This window comes from Oncorhynchus nerka, linkage group LG4 (genome assembly GCF_034236695.1).
Source record: "Oncorhynchus nerka isolate Pitt River linkage group LG4, Oner_Uvic_2.0, whole genome shotgun sequence".
Classification (NCBI taxonomy): domain Eukaryota; kingdom Metazoa; phylum Chordata; class Actinopteri; order Salmoniformes; family Salmonidae; genus Oncorhynchus; species Oncorhynchus nerka.
Window position 1 is genome coordinate 72,749,461 of NC_088399.1, and position 27,978 is coordinate 72,777,438.

A 27,978-nucleotide genomic window follows, 5' to 3' on the forward strand; every position below is an offset into this window, starting at 1 on the left:
GTACTGTGAGGGTTCTAGTTCTCATCAACATGTATAGTATAATCACTCATACTGTACAGTACTGTGAGGGTTCTAGTTCTCATCAACATGTATAGTATAATCACTCATACTGTACAGTACTGTGAGGGTTCTAGTTCTCATCAACATGTATATAATCACTCATACTGTACAGTACTGTGAGGGTTCTAGTTCTCATCAACATGTTCACTCATACTGTACAGTACTGTGAGGGTTCTAGTTCTCATCAACATGTATAGTATAATCACTCATACTGTACAGTACTGTGAGGGTTCTAGTTCTCATCAACATGTATAGTATAATCACTCATACTGTACAGTACTGTGAGGGTTCTAGTTCTCATCAACATGTATAGTATAATAACTCACACTGTACAGTACTGTGAGGGTTCTAGTTCTCATCAACATGTGTAGTATAATCACTCATACTGTACAGTACTGTGAGGGTTCTAGTTCTCATCAACATGTGTTATATAATCACTCATACTGTACAGTACTGTGAGGGTTCTAGTTCTCATCAACATGTATAGTATAATCACTCATACTGTACAGTACTGTGAGGGTTCTAGTTCTCATCAACATGTGTAGTATAATCACTCATACTGTACAGTACTGTGAGGGTTCTAGTTCTCATCAACATGTATAGTATAATCACTCATACTGTACAGTACTGTGAGGGTTCTAGTTCTCATCAACATGTATAGTATAATCACTCATACTGTACAGTACTGTGAGGGTTCTAGTTCTCATCAACATGTCTAGTATAACACTCATACTGTACAGTACTGTGAGGGTTCTAGTTCTCATCAACATGTATAGTATAATCACTCATACTGTACAGTACTGTGAGGGTTCTAGTTCTCATCAACATGTATAGTATAATCACTCATACTGTACAGTACTGTGAGGGTTCTAGTTCTCATCAACATGTATAGTATAATCACTCATACTGTACAGTACTGTGAGGGTTCTAGTTCTCATCAACATGTGTAGTATAATCACTCATACTGTACAGTACTGTGAGGGTTCTAGTTCTCATCAACATGTGTAGTGTAACACTCATACTGTACAGTACTGTGAGGGTTCTAGTTCTCATCAACATGTATAGTATAATCACTCATACTGTACAGTACTGTGAGGGTTCTAGTTCTCATCAACATGTATAGTATAATCACTCATACTGTACAGTACTGTGAGGGTTCTAGTTCTCATCAACATGTATAGTATAATCACTCATACTGTACAGTACTGTGAGGGTTCTAGTTCTCATCAACATGTATAATATAACACTCCTACTGCACGGTACTGTGAGGGTTCTAGTTCTCATCAACATGTATAGTATAATCACTCATACTGTACAGTACTGTGAGGGTTCTAGTTCTCATCAACATGTATAGTATAATCACTCATACTGTACAGTACTGTGAGGGTTCTAGTTCTCATCAACATGTATACTATAATCACTCATACTGTACAGTACTGTGAGGGTCCTAGTTCTCCCTCTCTACTGCATTTGGCCACAAGTTCTCATCAACATCACATCTTATGTCTTCTCTGGCGATGCATCTTGGAGGAGAAGTGTCTCCACACCCTGGCAGTCTTCAGGAGAAGTGTCTCCACACCCTGGCAGTCTTCAGGAGAAGTGTCTCCACACCCTGGCAGTCTTCAGGAGAAGTGTCTCCACACCCTGACAGTCTTCAGGAGAAGTGTCTCCACACCCTGGCAGTCTTCAGGAGAAGTGTCCCCACACCCTGGCAGTCTTTAGGAGAAGTGTCTCCACACCCTGGCAGTCTTCAGGAGAAGTGTCTCCACACCCTGGCAGTCTTCAGGAGAAGTGTCTCCACACCCTGGCAGTCTTCAGGAGAAGTGTCCCCACACCCTGGAAGTCTTTAGGAGAAGTGTCCCCACACCCTGGAAGTCTTTAGGAGAAGTGTCTCCACACCCTGGCAGTCTTCAGGAGAAGTGTCTCCACACCCTGGCAGTCTTCAGGAGAAGTGTCCCCACACCCTGGAAGTCTTCAGGAGAAGTGTCTCCACACCCTGGCAGTCTTCAGGAGAAGTGTCTCCACACCCTGGCAGTCTTCAGGAGAAGTGTCCCCACACCCTGGCAGTCTTTAGGAGAAGTGTCTCCACACCCTGGCAGTCTTCAGGAGAAGTGTCTCCACACCCTGGCAGTCTTCAGGAGAAGTGTCTCCACACCCTGGCAGTCTTCAGGAGAAGTGTCTCCACACCCTGGCAGTCTTCAGGAGAAGTGTTTCCACTCCCTGCATTCATGGCATCCATTAAGGACATCTGGTCATTTGGATGGTGGTCATAAACCTTCCTCCTCCACGCAGAGAAACACTCCTCTATGGGGTTTAGGAAGGGGGAGTATGGAGGCAGGAATAATACTGACATCCTAGGATGGGCAGCAAACCAGTCTGTGACTGCAGCAGAGTGGTGGAATGCCACATTATCCCACACAACAACGAAGGTAGGGGAGTTTCTTGCCCCTCTCTCCTCTGCTGGCACAAGTTGATTATTCAGGTCATCCAGAAAATAAATGAGCCTCTCTGTATTGTAGGGGCCAATGAGTGGTTTGTGTAACAGCAAACCATCATTGGACAGTGCTGCACACATTGTGATGTTAGCTCCTCTCTGGCCTGGGACATCCACAGTTGCTCTCTGTCCAATTACATTTCTTCCCCTGTGGCGTGTTTTTGCCAGGTTGAATCCAGCTTCATCAACAAATATGAATGTATGTGTAGTTTACCTGGCTTCCATCTCCATTACTCTCTAAAATACAGTGAATCCACAGTTTTACAGTACTTTACATTATGTATAGTTGTGTATGTACCCTGTTTGGTTATTGAACAGACATCTTACCTGGAGATATTGATACCGGAGTTCTTTCACACGTACACCGTTTCTCTCAAAGGGTACAGTGTACCTCATCCTTATTTTATGTTTTTATAGGACAATTGTAATTGCAATTGTTGTTGTGCTGACCATATTCACATTCCCAAAAGTGATATTGTCTACCAGCACTTTGTCCCGAATTTCCAGCAGTTTTATTGCATTGTTGCCAATTACCATGTCAACAATGGCGATTTCCTGTGCATCTGATAATATTCTGCCTCTCCCTCCCGTGGGAGGCAACCTTTGGATCCTACTGAAAAACACAAAACAATCAATATATTTCAAAATGCCAGTACATGTAAAAATGTGACCATACTGTATTGTACTGTAATATGTAGTTAAATTATCATTGAAGGATGCACATCTCACCTGTTGTTTTGCCAGAAAATGTGTACTATTGATGCAACTGTTGAACGCTGCAGATTTGGTTGCACCCTTAAGAGAGACCATGGTTTACAACATGGTCAATATTTGGGGCCCTTATCTCATCAGAGACCCCAGCTCTTGGTCTTCCTCTCCTTTGTCCTCCACGCATTCTCCCTCTCCCTGCCACTCTTCTTTCCCTACCAACCAAGCTTTGATCCATGTTTCTAAACTAAATAATTCCAAAGCTGTCCTCTTTTGTATGTTTGGTAATGAGACTAAAAACAGGAAACTTGGGTAGGCTTTCAGCTGAAATTGCAAACAGCTGTGTTTGGAATGATTAAATATTCTGCTGAGATGTTCTATATGTTTTAATCTGGTTACTGCAGAAATGCACAACATTTGCCATCATTTTGTTTTGAATGTGTTTTTAACAGTTTTGGAAACAGTGTGTCAGCATTTGAAAACGTGCTGGAAATATATAGTTTTGCAAGTGGTGGAGTATGAATGAGAAAAGAGCTAATCAATTTCGGAGAATGTAGTCATTGAATGCATTTTGTGTGAAAGCAATGAAAAATTATTCACAGTTGGTCAACATACACTTCTGTTTCGCTGACTGTGTGAAGAGTTTTGACAATGTGACTTCAGTTTTGACCAATGCATGTTAGCATTTCAAAAAAACTGTAACTAAACATGAGTTATAGACTAAACAGAGCAGGGTAAAATGCAAGGTAACAAGTCAAATATTTTACCTGGCTATGTGCCAATGATACATACTTACTAAGATTATACAATTATTGCATCTAATTAATTCAAATCTAATAACCACAAATAATTGTAAAAGTATAATTGAATTATTTTACCCACTTTTCGGTCAGTTTCAACTTATTAATATAGAAATATACGTGTTCTTAAAACAAACGTGCTGAAGCTTAAATACGGTGCACTCGGAAAGTATTCAGAACCCCTTTTCCACATTTTTTTTACGCTACAACCTTATTCTAAAATGCATTAAATAGTTTTTCCCGTCATCAATCACACACACAATATCCCATAATGCAAAAACATTTAATTTTTAACATTTTTGCTAATTTATAAAAATTAAAAACTGAAATATCACATTTACATAAGTATTCAGACCCTTCACTCAGTCTTTTGGGTATGACGCTACAAGCTTGGCACACCATTCTTCTCTGCAGATCCTCTCAAGCTCTGTCAGGTTGGATGGGGAGCGTCGCTAACTATTTTCAGGTCTCTCCAGAGATGTTTGATCGGGTCAAGTCCGGGCTATGGCTGGGCCATTCAAGGACATTCAGAGACTTGTCCCGAAGCCACTCATGCGTTGTCTTGGCTGTGTGCTTATGGTCGTTGTCCTGTTGGAATGTGAACCTTCGCCCCAGTCCTGAGATCCTGAGCACTCTGGAGCAGGTTTTCATCAAGGATCTTTCTGTACTTTGCTCCGTTCATCTTTCCCTTGATCCTGACTAATCTCCCAGGCCCTGCCACTGAAAAACATCCCCACAGCATAATGCGGCCACCGCCGTGCTTCACCATTGGGATGGTGCAAGGTTTTCTCCAGATGTGACGTTTGGCATTCAGGCCAAATACTTCAATCTTGGTTTCATCAGACCAGAGCATCTTGTTTCTCATGGTCTGAGAGTCCTTTAAGTGCCTTTTAGCAAACTCCAAGCGGGCTGTCATGTGCCTTGTCATGTGCCTTTTACTGAGGAGTGGCTTCCGTCTGGCCACTCTACCATTAAGGCCTGATTGGTGGAGTGCTGAAGAGATGGTTGTCCTTCTGGAAGGTTCTCCCATCTACACAGAGGAAATCTGGAGCTCTGTCAGAGTAACCATTGGGTTCTTGGTCACCTCCCTGACAAAGGCCCTTCTCCCCCGATTGCTTAGTTTGGCTGGGCTGCCTGCTGTTGGACGAGTGCTGCAGACATTTTTGGGCAGCTTTCCCCAGATCAAACATCAATTATTCCGGAGCTAGCCAGCTGAAGAGTTCCATCAGCCACTCCTGAGCTACAATCACCAATCTGGCCCCACCGGGCCTTTATGACTGGACTACCGACGTTATCTGCCAGAGGGAGTTATCCAACTGGCCCTTCCATCACGACGTTACCTGAACGCCCATCTGCGGCCCGCTAATCGTTAGCTGTCTTATCGGCTGCTAACTGAATAGGTCTATTGGACAATTTTTTCTTTTTTTCTATCTATTTTTCCAATTGGATTGATCCCCTCTACCACACGGTACCCCACTAATCTACCGACGGAAACGCACGAGGTGGCTAAAAACAGACCTCCATCCTCTGCCAGCTTGCTACCGATGAATCGCTGTCTGAATCGCCGTGACCCCAACCAACCTCACTTCTCACTGGACCCTTATGATCACTCGACTAAGCATGGCTCTCCTTAATGTCAATATGCCTTGTCCATTGCTGTTCTGGTTTTTATTTGGCTTATTTCACTGTAGAGCCTCTAGCCCTGCTCATTATACCTTATCCAACCTTTCAGTTCCACCACCCACACATGCGATGACATCACCTGGTTTCGATGATGTTTCTAGAGACAATATCTCTCTCATCATCACTCATACCTAGGTTTACCTCGACTGTATTCACATCCAACCATACCTTGGTCTGTACATTATACCTCAAAGCTATTTTATCGCCCCCAGAAACCTCCTTTTACTCTATGTTCCGGACATTCTAGACGACCAATTCTCATAGCTTTTAGCCGTACCCTTATCCTACTCCTCCTCTGTTCCTCTGGTGACGTAGAGGTGAATCCAGGCCCTGCAGTGCCTAGCTCCACTCCTATTCCCCAGGCGCTCTCTTTTGATGACTTATGTAACCATAATAGCCTTGGTTTCATGCATGTTAACATTAGAAACCTCCTCCCTAAGTTTGTTTTATTCACTGCTTTAGCACACTCTGCCAACCCGGATGTTCTAGCGGTGTCTGAATCCTGGCTTAGGAAGACCACCAAAAATTCTGAAATCTCCATCCCTTACTACAACATTTTCAGACAAGATAGAACGGCCAAAGGGGGCAGTGTTGCAATCTACTGCAAAGATAGCCTGCAGAGTTCTGTGCTACTATCCAGGTCTGTACCCAAACAATTTGAACTTCTACTCTTAAACATCCACCGTTGCCGCCTGCTATAGACCACCTTCTGCCCCCAGCTGTGCTCTGGAAACCATATGTGAACTGATTTCCCCCCATCTATCTTCAGAGCTCGTGCTGCTAGGCGACTAAACTGGAACATACTTAACACCCCAGCCATCCTACAATCTAAGCTTGATGCCCTCAATCTCACACAAATGATCAATGAACCTACCAGGTACCACCCCAAAGCCGTAAACACGGGCACCCTCATAGATATCATCCTTACCATCTTGCCCTCTAAATACACCTTTGCTGTTTCCAACCAAGATCTCAGCGATCACTGCCTCATGGCCTGCATCCGTAATGGGTCAGTGGTCAAACAACCTCCACTCATCACTGTCAAACGCTCCCTGAAACACTTCAGCGAGCAGGCCTTTCTAATCGACCTGGCCGGGGTATCCTGGAAGGATATTGATCTCATCCCGTCAGTAGAGGATGCCTGGTTATTTATTTTAAAAAAATGCCTTCCTCACCATCTTAAATAAGCATGCCCCGTTCAAAAAATGTAGAACCAGGAACAGATATAGCCCTTGGTTCTCTCCAGACCAGAGTGCCCTTAACCAACACAAAAACATCCTATGGCGTTCTGCATTAGCATCGAACAACCCCCGTGATATGCAACTTTTCAGGGAAGCTAGAAACCAATATACACAGGCAGTTAGAAAAGTCAAGGCTAGCTTTTTCAAGCAGAAATGTGCTTCCTGCAACACAAAATCCAAAAAGTTCTGGGACACTGTAAAGTCCATGGAGAATAAGAACACCTCCTCCCAGCTGCCCACTGCACTGAGGACAGGAAACACTGTCACCACCAATAAATCCACTATAATGGAGAATTTCAATAAGCATTTTTCTACAGCTGGCCATGCTTTCCACCTGGCTACGCCTACCCCGGTCAACAGCACTGCACCCCCCACAGCAACTCGCTCAAGCCTTCCCCATTTCTCCTTCTCCCAAATCCAGTCAGCTGATGTTCTGAAAGAGCTGCAAAATCTGGACCCCTACAAATCAGCCGGGCTCGACAATCTGGACCCTTTCTTTCTAAAATTATCTGCCGAAATGGTTGCAACCCCTATTACTAGCCTGTTCAACCTCTCTTTCTTGTCGTCTGAGATTCCCAATGATTGGAAAGCAGCTGCGGTCAGCCCCCTCTTCAAATGGGGGGACACTCTTGACCCAAACTGCTACAGACCTATATCTATCCTACCCTGCCTTTCTAAGGTCTTCGAAAGCCAAGTCAACAAACAGATTACCGACCATTTCGAATCCCACCATACCTTCTCCGCTATGCAATCTGGTTTCAGAGCTGGTCATTGGTGCACCTCAGCCACACTCAAGGTCCTAAACAATATCTTAACCGCCATCGATAAGAAACAATACTGTGCAGCCGTATTCATTGACCTGGCCAAGGCCTGTCAATCACCACATCCTCACCGGCAGACTCGATAGCCGTGGTTTCTCAAATTATTGTCTCGCCTGGTTCACCAACTACTTATCTGATAGAGTTCAGTGTGTCAAATCGGAGGGCCTGTAGTCCGGGCCTCTGGCAGTCTCTATGGGGTGCCACAGGGTTCAATTCTTGGACCGACTCCTCTGTATACATCAATGATGTCGCACTTGCTGCTGGTGAGTCTCTGATCCACCTCTACGCAGACGACACCATTCTGTATACTTCTGGCCCTTTTTTGGACACTGTGTTAGCAACCCTCCAGACAAGCTTTAATGCCATACAACTCTCCTTCCGTGGCCTCCAATTGCTCTTAAATACAAGTAAAACTAAATGCATGCTCTTCAACCGATCGCTGCCTGCACCTGCCCGCCTGTCCAACATCACTACTCTGGACGGTTCTGACTTGTGGATATGTGGACAACTACAAATACCTAGGTGTCTGGATAAGAGCGTCTGCTAAATGACTTAAATGTAATGTAAATGTTAGACTGTAAACTCTCCTCCAGACTCACATCAAACATCTCCAATCCAAAGTTAAATCTAGAATTTGCTTCCTATTTTGCAACAAAGCATCCTTCACTCATGCTGCCAAACATACCCTTGTAAAACTGACCATCCTACCGATCCTCGACTTCGGCGATGTCATTTACAAAATAGCCTCAAATACCCTACTCAATAAATTGGATGCAGTCTATCACAGTGCCATCCGTTTTGTCACCAAAGCCCTATATACTCCCCACCACTGTGACCTGTACGCTCTCGTTGGCTGGCCCTCACTTCATACTCGTCGCCAAACCCACTGGCTCCAGGTCATCTACAAGACCCTGCTAGGTAAAGTCCCCCCTTATCTCAGCTCGCTGGTCACCATTGCAGCACCCACCTGTAGCACGCGCTCCAGCAGATATATCTCTCTGGTCACCCCCAAAACCAATTCTTCATTTGGCCACCTCTCCTTCCAGTTCTCTGCTGCCAATGACTGGAACGAACTACAAAAATCTCTGAAACTTATCTCCCTCACTAGCTTTAAGCACCAGCTGTCAGAGCAGCTCACAGACTACTGCACCTGTACATAGCCCATCTATAAAATTAGCCCAAACAACTACCTCTCCCCCTACTGTATTTATTTATTTATTTATTTTGCTCCTTTGCACCCCATTATTTCTATCTCTACTTTGCACATTCTTCCACTGCAAATCTTCCACTGAAAATTCCAGTGTTTTACTTGCTATTTGGTATTTACTTCGCCACCATGGCCTTTTTTGCCTTTTACCTCCTTTAACTCACCTCATTTGCTCACATTGTATATAGACTTATTTTTCTACTGTATTATTGACTGTATGTTTGTTTTACTCCATGTGTAACTTTGTGTTGTTGTATGTGTCGAACTGCTTTGCTTTATCTTGGCCAGGTCGCCACCCTGGATGGTTCCGACCTTGAATATGTGGACATCTATAAGTACCTAGGTGTCTGGCTAGACTGTAAACTCTCCTTCCAGACTCATATCAAACATCTCCAATCGAAAATCAAATCAAGAGTCGGCTTTCTATTCCGCAACAAGGCCTCCTTCACTCACGCCGCCAAACTTACCCTAGTAAAACTGACTATCCTACCGATCCTCGACTTCGCCGATGTCATCTACAAAATAGCTTCCAACACTCTACTCAGCAAACTGGATGCAGTTTATCACAGTGCCATCCGTTTTGTCACTAAAGCACCTTATACCACCCACCACTGCGACCTGTATGCTCTAGTCGGCTGGCCCTCGCTACATATTCGTCGCCAGACCCACTGGCTCCAGGTCATCTACAAGTCCATGCTAGGTAAAGCTCCGCCTTATCTCAGTTCACTGGTCAGGATGGCAACACCCACCCATAACATGCGCTCCAGCAGGTGTATCTCACTGATCATCCCTAAAGCCAACACCTCATTTGGCCGCCTTTCGTTCCAGTTCTCTGCTGCCTGTGACTGGAACGAATTGCAAAAATCGCTGAAGTTGGAGACTTTTATCTCCCTCACCAACTTCAAACATCTGCTATCTGAGCAGCTAACCGATCGCTGCCGCTGTACATAGTCTATCGGTAAATAGCCCACCCATTTTTACCTACCTCATCCCCATACTGTTTTTATTTATTTTATTTTATGCTCTTTTGCACACCAATATCTCTACCTGTACATGACCATCTGATCATTTATCACTCCAGTGTTAATCTGCAAAATTGTAATTATTCGCCTACCTCCTCATGCCTTTTGCACACAATGTATATAGACTCTCCTTTTTTCTACTGTATTATCGACTTGTTAATTGTTTACTCCATGTGTAACTCTGTGTTGTCTGTTCACACTGCTATGCTTTATCTTGGCCAGGTCGCAGTTGCAAATTAGAACTTGTTCTCAACTAGCCTACCTGGTTAAATAAAGGTGAAATAAAAAAATTAAAAAAATAAAAATTGTAAATGAGAAATTGTTCTCAACTTGCCTACCTGGTTAAATAAAGGTGAAAAATATAAATAAATACAATTATGAGTTATTGTTTGTAGATTGATGAGGAAAATATGTCATTTAATCGATCTTAGAATAAGGCTGTAACGTAACAAAATTTGGAAAAGGGGAAAGGTCTGAAAACACTGTAAATGTAGATTAATCATGCCATAAATGCACACATACAGTGGGGCAAAAAAAGTATTTAGTCAGCCACCAATTGTGCAAGTTCTCCCACTTAAAAAGATGAGAGAGGCCTGTAATTTTCATCATAGGTAGAACTTATGGGAGAACTTGCACAATTGGTGGCTGACTAAATACTTTTTTGCCCCACTGTATATATTTTTTTCCTTCTCTATTTTCAGTACTAGACTAATGGATCCAGAGTTAAATGTGCATATAAGGTGATTCTGAACAATCAATTAATTAATCAATGAAGATGCTGAACAGACGTGTGTTTACAAGACAAAGACGCACTATAATCACCTAACCACCGTGTATGTGTCCCAAATGGCACCCTATTCCCTTTTTAGTGCACTACTTTTGACCAGAGTACCAGAGTACATAGACATTTTTGGTTAAACAGTGAACTGTAAAGGGAATAGGGTGCCATTTGGGATGCATCCAGTGGATCCTTAAAAAGAACCCTCTAAAATGATGTATCCACGTGACCAGCCATCCTTTTGTGACCAGTGACACACCAACGAAGTTGGGCTCAGACGACTGTGGCTAAGACTGTAACACGATCAACACATAACAGCTGCTAAAAGTAAGGCCCTTTGAGGCAAATCTGCTCCTAAAGAGGCCCTTGATACCAGTTTAACTTTTTGATGAGGTGAAGTCCTCCGTGGCCCTTAATCTCATTTGTGTTTCTTAGAGGACTCGAGACAGAAAATGTCAAGTGTCTATCAGACACTATAAATCCTGTCAATACTCTGCAATCTGTTCTAGATAAGTGTATTATTCTTAGTTTGGGGTGTTTTGTTTCCCTCTTTTTCCATCTGTCTTTTTGTATTGTTATTTGTATATAGTGTTACTATTTTTTAATCCGAGGAGTCGATCGGTGTAGAGCTAGAACTTGTTTTTAACCTGACCTACAACCCAAATATTATCAGAATCACCTTTATTCACTAAGTACATTTACACTGAATTTTACACGGGGATATGGTGCTGCTAGCAGTAGACAACATATGGAGACAGAAACAGACAGAGGAATTTACACAAAGTTTACATACATTATATACAAAAAAAGTTAAGTGAACAGAATATAGAAGTGAATTATAGTTTTACACTGAATTGAAACAGACCATAAACACACTTCACACTGATCAACTTGTTTCTTTTGGGATTGCATACTTTCTGGACCAACATTGCCATTGTATATAACATAATCATTAATGATATAACTCTTACAGAAATAGAAAAAGAGTCAGGTCTATATTCTGTTGTGTTTGTATCCACTCTTCTGATGACATGATTTACTCTACAAACCCTTCAAAGAGGTGCTTACTACTAAAACTCCAAATACCCAACCAGCCACGGTCATTCAACAATCAAATACGGTATTGTAAAAAGGCATCATTTCAACCTTAGATGCCATGCACACACCATAGATATGCTATTTCTTCATAAGCAGCATAAAATCGCTTTTTCACTAAATTGAAATCTCTCCTGAATTGAAAATAATAAATAAAACTATATATATATATCTCTCACTCGAAACATAAACGCTGATATCTACTCAAAACTCACCCAAAGCATGGGAGCATTTGAGGAGCAAGACTGGTTGCTCCTCCAGACACAGGCATTGCCAGGCTTGAACCGTTAACTGGTCCACGGAGGTGAGGTGACCGTTTTTCCAAAATAAGCATTTCAGCTCATATGCTATTTCCGAGGTCTCACAGAAAGGTCAATGGATCTATAGGTATGAGTATATACAGGATATCCTCTTGGTGGTAATGCCCCACGGCCCAACCTTGGTTGTCCAGTCCAGTCCATCCAGGTTCTCAGCAACCACATTCCCGGGAGAGTCTTCAACCTCGTTCCTCAGCACCTGTTGATACTGGAAGCCGAAGCAGGCTTGTCCCTAATATATTCCCTCCCTGATCGATCACTTGAGGTCTCAGAGGGTTCAAAGCTGGTCAAGAACAATTTTCAGATGGCAGGCTTCAGTCTTGCAAGGATAGGGCCTGGTTTGACATGTTATCCTGAGCCAGATGTCCCCGTCCAACACCGTGTTACCTGAGAAGGACACCAGGCTAACACCAGGCCCCTGGACAACCTCCCCTCACAAGGCTGGGGTGAACCCAGGCAAACTATTGGAGAGGCCCAATGATTCTCAATTAACACACCAGTGTTCACCCCAAAGTGAGTCAAAAGTATATTAGGTTTATCACTATACTAGCTCACAGGTGTCAAGGGGGTTAACATCCAATAACAATATTATTTTCCTGGGGGTTTCTGCTTGCTGTTTTGTACCACTAATGACACTTTTATATTTTCTGGTACTAAACTAAACATATATTTATACACTTCCATCAATAGTGCTAGCTAATGTGTTAATTTAAAGGTCCATCGTTTTTCAAAAGTTATCTATAAAGTAATTTGTGCCACAACAGTGCACAGTGCTGCCTGATCATACCTCCTACTACTAGATCTACTACTACATCTACTACTACTACTACTACATCTACTACTACTACATCTACTACTACTACATCTACTACTACTACATCTACTTCTACATCTACTACTACTAAATCTACTACTACTACTACTAAATCTACTACTACTACATCTACTTCTACATCTACTCTACTGCTAAATCTACTACTACTACATCTACTACTACTACTACTAAATCTACTACTACTAAATCTACTACTACTACATCTACTACTACTAAATCTACTACTACTAAATCATCTACTACTACATCTACTACTACTACTACATCTACATCTACTACTACTACTACTAAAATCTACTACATCTAATACTACTACTACCTCATCTACTACTACTACTACTAAATCTACTACTACTACATCTACTACTACTACTACTACTAAATATACTACTACTACTACATCTACTACTAATAGACCTACCACTACTATACCTACTACTACTAAATCTACTACTACTACTACATCTACTACTACTACATCTACTACTACTAAATCTACTACTACTAAATCATCTACTACTACATCTACTACTACTACTACTACATCTACTACTAATACACCTACCACTACTACACCTACTACTACTAAATCTACTACTACTACTACATCTACTACTACTACTTCTACATCTACTACTACTAAATCTACTACTATTACATCTACATCTACTACTACTAGATCTACTACTACTACATATACTACTACTACTACATCTACTACTACTAGATCAACTACTACTACATATATTACTACTACATCTACTACTACTACATCTACTACTACTGCATCTCCTACTTCTACATCTACTACTACTAGATCTACTACTACTAGATACATTTTCAGTTGTAAATGTCCGCACATTATCAACGTGCTCACAGGAGAAGCCTTCTCAGAACAGGACTTAGGTTGATTGGGTGAATCTTAGGCCATGGGGTCATGAGTGTCATAGTTAATGACAAGCAGATGCTCGTAGTCAATACTGCTAACTAGTCATCCCCAAATCACCCAACATGTCGGAAACCGATTGAATAGCTCAATAAAGTCACTAAGAAAGGTTAAATATGCTATTATCTGGTTCATTGTCTTGTATAGATGTTTGGACTAAATGCTAAAGTTAGAGGTTGGTGACAGTGGCCAGGTAACCAAAACCAAAGCATGGATTGAAGTCTTTTCTCATCCACAGACTGCTTACAGGGTAAGGAAACACATTTTTTTCATTTGGGTGAAGTGTCCCTTACACTGTCCGTGAATGTGTGTTAATACGTGCTAATGATAATCTGACATCTGTACACCAAATGGACAACAAAACAACGGCAGAATGAGCTGACGCAGTTGAATGAGACAACATGAGTCATCACGACCAGCTGGGAAAACTTTAATTTTGGAGATAAATGAATCGGAATCCAGTCTCTTCCTCACCCCCCCATTCCCTCTTCTCCTGTTGGTTACTGTTAATCACCTATCAAGATGTACTGTATGAAGCAATGACTCAATGACGCAATTAGTGCCTCTAATGACACCCAATGCACTTATTTGACCAGATCTCCATTGGGCTCTGGTCCTTCACTGTCATTTGGGACGCAGTAAATGACTAAGTGAGGCCTTGACAGAATTATCTGGGGGAAAGATCTGGCATATAAGGACAAAGACGTTAGGGAAAAAGTCTTGAACAACCATGAAGGGTTGATACTATAACTATACATATATTATAAGTAACATATCATTCTGTGACCACACGTGTCAGAGGAGAACAGTAAGGTCACTGTTAACGAGAGGACAAAAGAGGAAGAATATGCCAACGCTTTGGTGTCATGCGTAACAAACCTTCCTCCAAATGAACTGTTCCTCAGAGGGCTACTAACTAACCCTCCGTTGACCGGACTCATCAAATCATACGCATCACAGTCACTCTGATGCCTGAATGGACACACACACACACAAATGTCCCTTAAACAGCTCACCAGATCAATATAAAAAGATGCACGTTGTTGACTACTTTGAGCACCTAAACTACCAGAAGTCAATCAGTTATTTTCAAAGGAAGAAGGAGACATGAAGAGACATTGTGCAATCTGTTGGAGGGTTAAGAATTGGAAAAAAAACATCTTTATGGAAATGATCAGTGACATTGCCTTTGTGATAACCAATCAGTGGAAGCTCTAACTAGCCAACTTTGACACAGTGCTGGATAGGCTTCCACCCAAAGTGCTGTTTTGCATGCTGTTGGGAAGATCATCTGACCAAAACCTCAGAAACTCCAACACCTATACACACTTCATACAGATGATGAAAATGAAATGGCTACAGTAGCTGTCTGCTCAGAACCAGCCTGGCACAGTGAGAAGGGCATGACACACAAACATACTACTGTCCTGTCCTTAGATGCACTGGTGGCCTGAATGAGGCTGATACTACTGCCGGGCATGACATTTGAATATAAACAAGCAGGCCTAGTGTGTGTGAATGTGTGTGTGTGTGTGTGTGTGTGTGTGTGAGAGAGAGAGAGAGAGAGAGAGAGAGAGAGAGAGAGAGAGAGAGAGAGAGAGAGAGACAGAGAGACAGAGAGAGAGAGAGACAGAGGAGAGAAAGAGGGCGACAGAGAGGAAGGAGAAAGAGATGGAGAGAGAGAAAGAGGAACAGACAGACAGACATTTAGAAGGCTTCAGTTAGAGCTACAGAACAGAGAGACAGACAGACAGAGCCACAGTTGGCATGTTGTGTCCCGCATCCATCTGGATGTGAGACAGATAACTGAATTATTCAAAACAGAACCTAAAAATGGAGCACTAAAGGAGGGGAGTGTGTGTATGTGTGTCTATGAACGGTTCCACCAGCCAATACATTACATACACTATATGTTGACTCCTGTAGTTGAACAGCTCCCTTTGCTGCTATAACAGCCTCCACTCTTCTGGGAAGGCTTTCCACTAGATGTTGGAACATTAAAAACGGGGACACTTCCTTTCAGCCACAAGAGCATTAGTGATATCTGGCACTGATGTTGGGCGATTAGGCCTGGCTCGCAGCTGGCGTTCCAATTCATCCCAAAGTTGTTCAATAGGGTTAAGGTCATGGTTCTGTGCAGGCCAGTCAAGTTCTTCCACACCCATCTCGACAAACCATTTCTGTATGGACCTCACTTTGTGCACGGGGGCATTGTCATGCTGAAACAGAAAAAGGCTATCCCCAAACTGCCACAAAGTTAGAAGCACAGAATCATCTAGAATGTCATTGTATGCCGTAGCATTAAGATTTCCCTTCACTGGAACTAAGGGGCCTAGCCCGAACCATGAAAAACAGCCTCATGCCTTTATTCCTCCTCCACCAAACTTTACAGTTGTCACTTTACATTCGGGCAGGTAGCGTTCTCCTGGCATCCGCAGAAATGTGACGAACTGACTTGTTGGAAAGGCGACATCCTATGACGGTGCCAAGCTGAAAGTCACTGAGCTCTTCAGTACGGGCCATTCTTTGTTTGCATGACTGTGTGCTCGATTTTATACACCTGTCAGCAACGGGTGTGGCTGAAATAGCCAAATCCACTCATTTGTAGGTCTAATTATAACCTAACACAGTGGTGCTATGAATCTACTGATTTACAGGCCACATCAGGCCTGCAAGTCACATTATGCTGGCTTGCAAAGTGATGTGTAATTCCTATTAGAATCCAGCCAGAGTTAGGATATCCAACAAGTGGAATTGTTAATCACCTGCAACATGCATTCAGAATGAATGCTAGGGTAGGGAAGATGAGAAACTGAGACTACCTCAATCATCTAAACTTACAGTAAATGCAATTACTAACAGAACGGATTAATTTAAAAACTGTATGTATCTTAATATGAATCAACCAGGCAATGTACATGCAAAAACACAGATATTACAGTAAAACAAACAATTCTAAAAAGCTTCCTGCAATAAAGCATGATGGGAAATATTATATATGGTTCTATGTAGAACCCCTTTTGCCTTAGAATGGCGCTGGAGAGGACGGCTGACGTTTACATGCTCCTAACCAACAGTGCTATTTTGTTAGTTTTTTTGTGTTGTTTGTAACTTATTTTTTAAACTTATTTTGTACATAATGTTGCTGCTACCGTCTCTTATGACAGACAATACGTTTTGGACATCAGAACAGCGATTACTCCCCACGAACTGGTAGAAGCTTTTTCCTTTAACGAGTCGGACGTGAAGTATATTCCTGGCAACAGGCCCAAATCCCCGTCATTTGCCTTCATAGGTGAGCGAGCAAAACCCCACTGCCATCCGTTCTATTGGCAATCATTGGAATACAAAATCGATGACATTAAATCGGGACATTTAAAACAGTAATATCTGTTCCACCGAGTCAGGGCTGAACGACGACAGGAACATCATACAGCTGGTGGGTTTTACACTGTATCGGCAGGATAGAACAGCAGCCTCTGGTAAGACAAGGGGTGGCGGTCTATGTATGTTTGTAAACAACAGCTGGTGCACGATATCTAAGGAAGTCTCAAGGTTTTGCTCGCCTGAGGTAGAGTATCTCACGATAAGCTGTAGACCACACTATCTACCTAGAGAGTTTTTATCTGTATTTTTCGTAGCTGTCTACATAACACCATAAACTGATGCTGGCACTAAGACCGCACTCAATGAGTTGTATACAGCCATAAGAAAACAGGAAAACACTCATCCAGACGCGGCGCTCCTAGTGGCCGGGGACTTTAATGCAGGGAAACTTAAATCCGTTTGACCAAATTTCCACCAGTATGTTAAATGTGCAACCAGAGGGAGAATAACTCTAGACCTCCTTTACTCTACACACAGAGACGCATACAAAGCTCTCCCTCACCCTCCATTTGGAAAAATCTGACCATAACTCTATCCTCCTGATTCCTGCTTACAAGCCAAAATGAAAGCAGGAAGCATCAGACTACAAAGGAGAGCACAGCCGAGAACTGCCCAGTGACACGAGCCTACAAGAGGAGTTAAATTACTTCAGCTATTCCAGACGACTGTGTGACCACGCTCTCCGCAGCCGATGTGAGTAAGACCTTTAAACAGGACAACAGTTACAAGGCCGCAGGGCCAGAAGGATTACTAGGACTTGTACTGCAAGCATGCGTTGACCAATTGGCAAGTGTCTTCACTAACATTTTCAACCTTTCCCTGGCTGTCTGTAATACCAACATGTTTTAAGCAGGCCACCATAGTACCTATGCCGAAGAACACTAAGGTAACCTGCCTAAATGACTATCAACCTGTAGAACTCACGTCTGTAGCCATGAAGTGCTTTGAAAGGCTGGTCATGGCTCACATCAACACCATTATCCCAGAAACCCTAGACCCACTCCAATTTGCATACTGTCCCAACAGATCCACAGATGGTGCAATCTCTATTGCGCTCCACACTGCCCTTTCCCACCTGAACAAAAGGAACACCTATGTGAGAATGCTATTCATTGACTACAGCTCAGCATTCAACACCATAATGCCCTCAAAGCTCATCACTAAGGTAAGGACCCTGGGACTAAACACCTCCCTCTGCAACTGGATTCTGGACTTTGTGACGGGCCACCCCCAGGTGGTAAGGGTTGGTAGCAACACATCCGCCATGTTGATCCTCAACACAGGGGCCCCTCAGGGGTGCGTGCTCAGTCCCTCCTGTACTCCCTGTTCACCCACAACTGCATGGCCAGGCATGACTCCAACACCATCAAGTTTGCAGACGACACAATAGCGGTAGGCCTGATTACCGACAACGAAGAGACAGACTATAAGGAGGAGGTCAGAGTCCTGGCCGTGTGGTGCCAGGACAACAACCTCTCCCTCAACGTGATCAAGACAAAGGAGATGATTGTGGACTACAGGAAACGGAGAACCGAGCACTCCCCCATTCTCATCGACGGGGCTGTAGTGGAGCAGGTTGAGAGCATCAAGTTATTTGGTGTCCACATCACCAACAAACGAACATGGTCCAAGCACACCAAGACAGTTGTGAAGAGAGCACGACAAAACCTATACTGAAAAGATTGGCCTGGGTCATCAAATCCTCAAAAGGTTCTACAGCTGCACCATCAAGAGCATCTTGACTGGTTGCATCACTGCCTGGTATGACAACTGCTCGGCCTCCGACCGCAAGGCACTACAGAGGGTAGTGTGTACGGCCCAGTACATCACTGGGGCCAAGCTGCCTGCCATCCAGGACCTCTATACCAGGCGGTGTCAGAGGAAGGCTCAAAAAATTGTCAAAGACACCAGCCACCCTAGTCACAGACTGTTCTCTCTGCTACCGCATAGCAAGCGGTACCGGAGCACCAAGTCTAGGTCAAAGAGAATTCTAAATAGCTTCTACCCCAAGCCATACGACTCCTGAACATCTAATCAAATGGCTACCCAGACTATTTGCATTCCCCCCTCTTTTACACTGCTGCTACTCTCTGTTATTATCTATGCATAGTCACTTTAATAACTCTATCTACATGTACATACATATTACCTCAATTACCTCGACTAACTGGTGGCCCCGCACATTGACTCTGTACTGGTACCCCCTGTATATAGCCTCCACATTGACTCTGTACTGGTACCCCCTGTATATAGCACCCACATTGACTCTGTACTGGTACCCCCTGTATATAGCCTCCACATTGACTCTGTACTGGTACCCCCTGTATATAGCCTCCACATTGACTCTGTACTGGTACCCCTGTATATAGCCTCCACATTGACTCTGTACTGGTACCCCTGTATATGGCCCCCACATTGACTCTGTACTGGTACCCCTGTATATAGCCTCCACATTGACTCTGTACTGGTACCCCCTGTATATAGCCTCCACATTGACTCTGTACTGGTACCCCCTGTATATAGCCTCCACATTGACTCTGTACTGGTACCCCCTGTATATAGCCTCCACATTGACTCTGTACTGGTACCCGCTGTATATAGCCTCCACATTGACTCTGTACTGGTACCCCCTGTATATAGCCTCCACATTGACTCTGTACTGGTACCCCCTGTATATAGCCTCCACATTGACTCTGTACTGGTACCCCCTGTATATAGCCTCCACATTGACTCTGTACTGGTACCCCCTGTATATAGCCTCCACATTGACTCTGTACTGGTACCCCCTGTATATAGCCTCCACATTGACTCTGTACTGGTACCCCCTGTATATAGCCTCCACATTGACTCTGTACTGGTACCCCCTGTATATAGCCTCCACATTGACTCTGTACTGGTACCCCCTGTATATAGCCTCCACATTGACGCTGTACCAGTACCCCCTGTATATAGCCTCCACATTGACTCTGTACTGGTACCCCTGTATATAGCCTCCACATTGACTCTGTACTGGTACCCCCCTGTATATAGCCTCCACATTGACTCTGTACCAGTACCCCCTGTATATAGCCTCCACATTGACTCTGTACCAGTACCCCTGTATATAGCCTCCACATTGACTCTCTACCGGTACCCCCTGTATATAGCCTCCACATTGACTCTGTACTGGTACCCCTGTATATAGCCTCCACATTGACTCTGTACTGGTACCCCTGTATATAGCCTCCACATTGACTCTGTACTGGTACCCCTGTATATAGCCTCCACATTGACTCTCTACTGGTACCCCCTGTATATAGCCTCCACATTGACTCTGTACTGGTACCCCTGTATATAGCCTCCACATTGACTCTGTACCGGTACCCCTGTATATAGCCTCCACATTGACTCTGTACTGGTACCCCTGTATATAGCCTCCACATTGACTCTGTACTGGTACCCCCTGTATATAGCCTCCACATTGACTCTGTACTGGTACCCCCTGTATATAGCCTCCACATTGACTCTGTACTGGTACCCCCTGTATATAGCCTCCACATTGACTCTGTACTGGTACCCCCTGTATATAGCCTCCACATTGACTCTGTACTGGTACCCCTGTATATAGCCTCCACATTGACTCTGTACTGGTACCCCCTGTATATAGCCTCCACATTGACTCTGTACTGGTACCCCTGTATATGGCCCCCACATTGACTCTGTACTGGTACCCCTGTATATAGCCTCCACATTGACTCTGTACTGGTACCCCCTGTATATAGCCTCCACATTGACTCTGTACTGGTACCCCCTGTATATAGCCTCCACATTGACTCTCTACCGGTACCCCTGTATATAGCCTCCACATTGACTCTGTACTGGTACCCCTGTATATAGCCTCCACATTGACTCTGTACTGGTACCCCTGTATATAGCCTCCACATTGACTCTGTACTGGTACCCCCTGTATATAGCCTCCACATTGACTCTGTACTGGTACCCCCTGTATATAGCCTCCACATTGACTCTGTACTGGTACCCCTGTATATAGCCTCCACATTGACTCTGTACTGGTACCCCTGTATATAGCCTCCACATTGACTCTGTACTGGTACCCCCTGTATATAGCCTCCACATTGACTCTGTACTGGTACCCCCTGTATATAGCCTCCACACTGACTCTGTACTGGTACCCCCTGTATATAGCCTCCACATTGACTCTGTACTGGTACCCCCTGTATATAGCCTCCACATTGACTCTGTACTGGTACCCCTGTATATAGCCTCCACATTGACTCTGTACTGGTACCCCCTGTATATAGCCTCCACATTGACTCTGTACTGGTACCCCCTGTATATAGCCTCCACATTGACTCTGTACTGGTACCCCCTGTATATAGCCTCCACATTGACTCTGTACTGGTACCCCCTGTATATAGCCTCCACATTGACTCTGTACTGGTACCCCCTGTATATAGCCTCCACATTGACTCTGTACTGGTACCCCCTGTATATAGCCTCCACATTGACTCTGTACTGGTACCCCTGTATATAGCCTCCACATTGACTCTGTACTGGTACCCCCTGTATATAGCCTCCACACTGACTCTGTACTGGTACCCCTGTATATAGCCTCCACATTGACTCTGTACTGGTACCCCCTGTATATAGCCTCCACATTGACTCTGTACTGGTACCCCTGTATATAGCCTCCACATTGACTCTGTACTGGTACCCCTGTATATAGCCTCCACACTGACTCTGTACTGGTACCCCTGTATATAGCCTCCACATTGACTCTGTACTGGTACCCCCTGTATATAGCCTCCACATTGACTCTGTACTGGTACCCCCTGTATATAGCCTCCACATTGACTCTGTACTGGTACCCCTGTATATAGCCTCCACATTGACTCTGTACTGGTACCCCTGTATATAGCCTCCACATTGACTCTGTACTGGTACCCCTGTATATAGCCTCCACATTGACTCTGTACTGGTACCCCCTGTATATAGCCTCCACACTGACTCTGTACTGGTACCCCCCCCTGTATATAGCCTCCACATTGACTCTGTACTGGTACCCCCTGTATATAGCCTCCACATTGACTCTGTACTGGTACCCCTGTATATAGCCTCCACATTGACTCTGTACTGGTACCCCCTGTATATAGCCTCCACATTGACTCTGTACCAGTACCCCTTGTATATAGCCTCCACATTGACTCTGTACTGGTACCCCTGTATATAGCCTCCACATTGACTCTGTACTGGTACCCCTGTATATAGCCTCCACATTGACTCTGTACTGGTACCCCTGTATATAGCCTCCACATTGACTCTGTACTGGTATCCCATGTATATAGCCTCCACATTGACTCTGTACTGGTACCCCCTGTATATAGCCTCCACATTGACTCTGTACTGGTACCCCTGTATATAGCCTCCACATTGACTCTGTACTGGTACCCCCTGTATATAGCCTCCACATTGACTCTGTACTGGTACCCCCTGTATATAGCCTCCACATTGACTCTGTACTGGTACCCCTGTATATAGCCTCCACATTGACTCTGTACTGGTACCCCCTGTATATAGCCTCCACATTGACTCTGTACTGGTACCCCCTGTATATAGCCTCCACATTGACTCTGTACTGGTACCCCTGTATATAGCCTCCACATTGACTCTGTACTGGTACCCCCTGTATATAGCCTCCACATTGACTCTGTACTGGTACCCCCTGTATATAGCCTCCACATTGACTCTGTACTGGTACCCCCTGTATATAGCCTCCACATTGACTCTGTACTGGTACCCCTGTATATAGCCTCCACATTGACTCTGTACTGGTACCCCTGTATATAGCCTCCACATTGACTCTGTACTGGTACCCCTGTATATAGCCTCCACATTGACTCTGTACTGGTACCCCCTGTATATAGCCTCCACATTGACTCTGTACTGGTACCCCCTGTATATAGCCTCCACATTGACTCTGTACCGGTACCCCCTGTATATAGCCTCCACATTGACTCTGTACTGGTACCCCCTGTATATAGCCTCCACATTGACTCTGTACTGGTACCCCCTGTATATAGCCTCCACATTGACTCTGTACTGGTACCCCCTGTATATTTTCTTATTTATTTTCATCATTTTTTTTTACATGTATTTATTTATTTTTGAAGTTTTTAAATGTATTTTATTTTTTTAAAACTGCATATTGTTGGTTAGAACTTGTGAGTAAGCATTTCACTGTAAGGTTGTATTCGGCGCATGTGACAAATACCCTTTCTTCCATAAACAGTTCTTAGGATGTTAAAGGTTCTAGGTATCTAGTTAGAACCCTTTGCCTCACAAAGAACCCGTCTTCCAAAAAGGGTCGTTCTGATCAAAACAGTTCTTGGTAGAACCCTATCCCCCCGCAAATAACCCATTTGGAACCCTTTTTTCTAAGAGTGTAAAATACACTGTGTAGAAGACAGAACCACAGAATTAGACTACTTTACTTCCGAAGTACCCTATACAGTGCCTTGCAAAAGTATTCATCCCCCTTGGCATTTTTCCTATTTTGTTGCATTACAACCTATAATTGAAATTTGGATTTCATGTAATGGACATACACAAAATAGTCCAAATTGGTGAAGTGAAATGAAAAAAATGACTTGTTTAAAAAAATTATACAAAATAAAAAAACGTAAAAGTGTTGTGCATATGTATTCACCCCCTTTGGTATGAAGACCCTAAATAAGATCTGGTGCAACCAATTACCTTCAGAAATTGCTGCAAAAGGTGGGTTAGAGCGTGGGGCTAGTATCCAAAAGGTTGCACGTTCGAATCCCCGAGCTGACAAGGTACAAATCTGTCATTCTGCCCCTGAACAGGCAGATAACCCACTGTTCCTAGGCCGTCATTGAAAATAAGAATTTGTTCATAACTGACTTGCCTAGTTAAATAAATTTTTTTTTGAAAATGAACATTTAAACAAATAATGACTTTGGGGATGTGAATATCTATGTCCGCTCAAGTTATCTGTTTTAGTTTTTTTGTTTGTTTGTTTCACAAATGTTGCATGTTGTGTAAATCGAATGATACAAACCCCTCAAAATCTATTTTAATTCCAGGTTGTAAGGCAACAAAATAGGAAAAATGCCAAGGGGGGTGAATACTTTCGCAAGCCACTGTTTGTTACCAGTAGCAAAATTTGTGACACGTGAATGTCTTTGACCTCATCAAGCACACTGATCCTCTGCCAGGTAACACTAACACACATGTAATCTGTATGGCACATGTAAGGCTCTGACTAAGGCCTTGAGGCTACAACATTGGCACAAAAAGATACTTTGCAAGCGCAGGGTGCGGAGGAGCTTCTCCTCTTTAAACAGCGACAGAGAGGACCCAACCAAACCCTGTCGGTTTCCATATTCAGCCTGGACATCTACATGTGAATAAAACACAGACACAAAGAGTAGCCAGCTGGTATGACATGACGCTATCTCCCTCAGACATGACTATTTACTTCAGATCTCTGTCAGTAAGGCCAGTAGACACACACAGCTTTCCGAGAATGAAAGGGAAGATCAGGGTGTATCTGACACGGGGAAATGATTTCATAATTGGATCTCTAATTCATATGCGATTTGCTACAAAGAGGTTTAGAATATCCCTGAAGTTCTGCCTGTTCCTTCTACCTTAATTGTATGAAATATACATTTGTTGGCCCATTAGATAATATGGAGTTCAATAGGGTCAGATACCTGTCAATGGTACATGTAATTCTCCAACGACAGACGATATTCTGAGTGCAGTGTTTGTTCACTCTGTTGCTCGACTAACCCCAATGTAAGACTTTGTCCCCTTAAGGCGTCTGCATGCTTCCCATCCCAAGCAGTTTGGAACAGTTTGTGCATATATTATGAGGACATTTTGTGGAGGTTTTTATTTATTTTGGACTTCAGTAAGGGTTTTGTTGGCAGTTCGGGCACACAACTTTTTTTCCAGAGACCAGCCAAAGTCTACGCCCCTTCGTCCGTAACTGGTCAACTGTAGGGATTCTTCAATAAAGTCTTTGTTGCCATTCAATGAGAGATGACTCATTTTCATGCAAACTGCACCAAACATCTTAGTTAGATATAAAATTGCACAACTAAGATCTCCTTAGCAAAAACGTGAACATTTATGACAGATTTCTCAAGCTATTTCAGATGAATTATAAGAAACATAATCTCAAAATGGACAAACGGTACTAGAGCTGCTTTTTCTTGTTTTTCCAGCGAAGGTATTTTAAGGGAGTATGTGAGCACACTCGTTTGGTTCGCCTAGCCAACTCCGGCTCGCCGCCAGCCGAACTGAAGCAGGCTGACAACTTTAGCTCCATCACAAACAAATGCATAATGTGGAGGATATCAGATGCCTGAGACAAGAAACACTACTTTAGTGTAACCCCACAAACCAGACAGACAGCTTACAATAAAGAAGAATGAAGATGAGGAATAGAACTGTACCATGTAGATACTGTAGATAGACATATATAATAGTATAGAACTGTACCATGTAGATACTGTAGATAGACATATATAATATTATAGAACTGTACCATGTAGATACTGTAGATAGACATATATAATATTATAGAACTGTACCATGTAGATACTGTAGATAGACAGATATAATAGTTGAGTGGGAGGAATAGAACTGTACCATGTAGATACTGTAGATAGACATATATAATATTATAGAACTGTACCATGTAGATACTGTAGATAGACAGATATAATAGTTGAGTGGGAGGAATAGAACTGTACCATTTTGCATGGCCTCATGTTTCCAGCGGGGGGTGGTGCATTTGTCTCCTTGCTCTAGAAACAAGAAGCAGAAAGTATTTAGAAACAGATACAGATGCAGTCTCTTTTTGTGAGGTCACAGCACATCCCAGATGGCCACACTCGTCTGGGTCAAAAGCCCTGATGAGGATAAAAAAAAAACTTCTTCAATTGAATGAGGTAAATAAAAAAATCCCCCAGGGATTTTGACCCAGGCAAGCGTTGCATTCTGTTCTGTGCTGTGACATGCGTCCCCCAAAAAGACTGTTCCTGTAGAGATGAAATATGCATTTGAATACTTCAATGTATTTTAAAGGTGTTACCTGACATGCTGCTGGGCTTCAGGGCCTAGACACCATTCTCATACCCTCCCCTGCCTTCTGATACTGGGCTGGAGGGAGATAGAGCTGGAGGTTACTGGGCTGGAGGGGGATAGAGCTGGAGGTTACTGGGCAGGAGGAAGATAGAGCTGGAGGATAATGGGCTGGAGGGCGATAGAGCTGGAGGTTACTGGGCTGGAGGGGGATAGAGCTGGAGGATAATGGGCTGGAGAGCGATAGAGCTGGAGGATACTGGGCTGCAGGGGGATAGAGCTGGAGGATACTGGGCTGGAGGGAGATAGAGCTGGAGATTACTGGGCTGGAGGGGGATAGAGCTGGAGGATAATGGGCTGGAGGGGGATAGAGCTGGAGGATACTGGGCTGGAGAGGGATAGAGCTGGAGGTTACTGGGCTAGAGGGAGATATACTGGGCTGGAGGTTACTGGGCTGGAGGGGGATAGAGCTGGAGGTTACTGGGCCAGAGGGCAATGGAGCTGGAGGTTACTGGGCTGGAGGGGGATAGAGCTGGAGGTTACTGGGCTGGAGAGGGATAGAGCTGGAGGTTACTGGGCTAGAGGGAGATATACTGGGCTGGAGGTTACTGGGCTGGAGGGGGATAGAGCTGGAGGTTACTGGGCCAGAGGGCAATGGAGCTGGAGGTTACTGGGCTGGAGGGGGATAGAGCTGGAGGTTACTGGGCTAGAGGGGGATAGAGCTGGAGGTTACTGGGCTAGAGGGAGATATACTGGGCTGGAGGTTACTGGGCTAGAGGGGGATATAGCTGGAGGTTACTGGGCTGGAGGGAGATATACTGGGCTGGAGGTTACTGGGCTGGAGGGGATAGAGCTGGAGGTTACTGGGCTAGAGGGAGATATACTGGGCTGGAGGTTACTGGGCTGGAGGGGATAGAGCTGGAGGTTACTGGGCCAGAGGGCAATGGAGCTGGAGGTTACTGGGCTGGAGGGGGATAGAGCTGGAGGTTACTGGGCTGGAGGGGATAGAGCTGGAGGTTACTGGGCTGGAGGGGATAGAGCTGGAGGTTACTGGGCTGGAGGGGATAGAGCTGGAGGTTATTGGGCTAGAGGGAGATATACTGGGCTGGAGGTTACTGGGCTAGAGGGGGATAGAGCTGGAGGTTACTGAGCTAGAGGGAGATATACTGGGCTGGAGGTTACTGGGCTGGAGGGGATAGAGCTGGAGGTTACTGGGCTAGAGGGAGATATACTGGGCTGGAGGGCGACATATGAGGGAGATAGAGTTGGTGGTTACTACTGGGCTGGATGGGGAAAGAGCTGGAGGTTACTGGGCTGGAGGGGGATAGAGCTGGAGCTTACTGGCCTGGAGGGAGATAGAGCTGGAGGTTACTGGGCTGGAGGGCGATAGAGCTGGAGGTTACTGGGCTGGAGGGAGATAGAGCTGGAGCTTACTGGGCTGGAGGGAGATAGAGCTTGATAGAGCTT

At 44.1% G+C, this 27,978-nt stretch overlaps 1 protein-coding gene across 5 annotated transcripts in view; it reads right to left on the bottom strand.

The window, feature by feature from the left end:
* The window catches only part of LOC115128564 (thyroid hormone receptor beta), a 166,979-nt gene that overhangs the window by 26,152 nt on the left and 112,849 nt on the right, over positions 1 to 27,978 (bottom strand). For 4 of the 5 annotated variants that reach the window (XM_029658496.2, XM_029658494.2, XM_029658495.2 and 1 more), the window contains exons 4-5: positions 26,522 to 26,589; positions 26,181 to 26,234 (exon numbers count right to left, since the gene is read on the bottom strand). In XM_029658496.2, the coding sequence (XP_029514356.1) occupies positions 26,181 to 26,234; positions 26,522 to 26,528 (61 nt within the window). In that variant the 5' untranslated portion in view covers positions 26,529 to 26,589. Of the gene's footprint in view, positions 1 to 26,180; positions 26,235 to 26,521; positions 26,621 to 27,978 lie in introns of all 5 variants that reach the window. The other variant, XM_065017809.1, reaches the window with a different exon arrangement.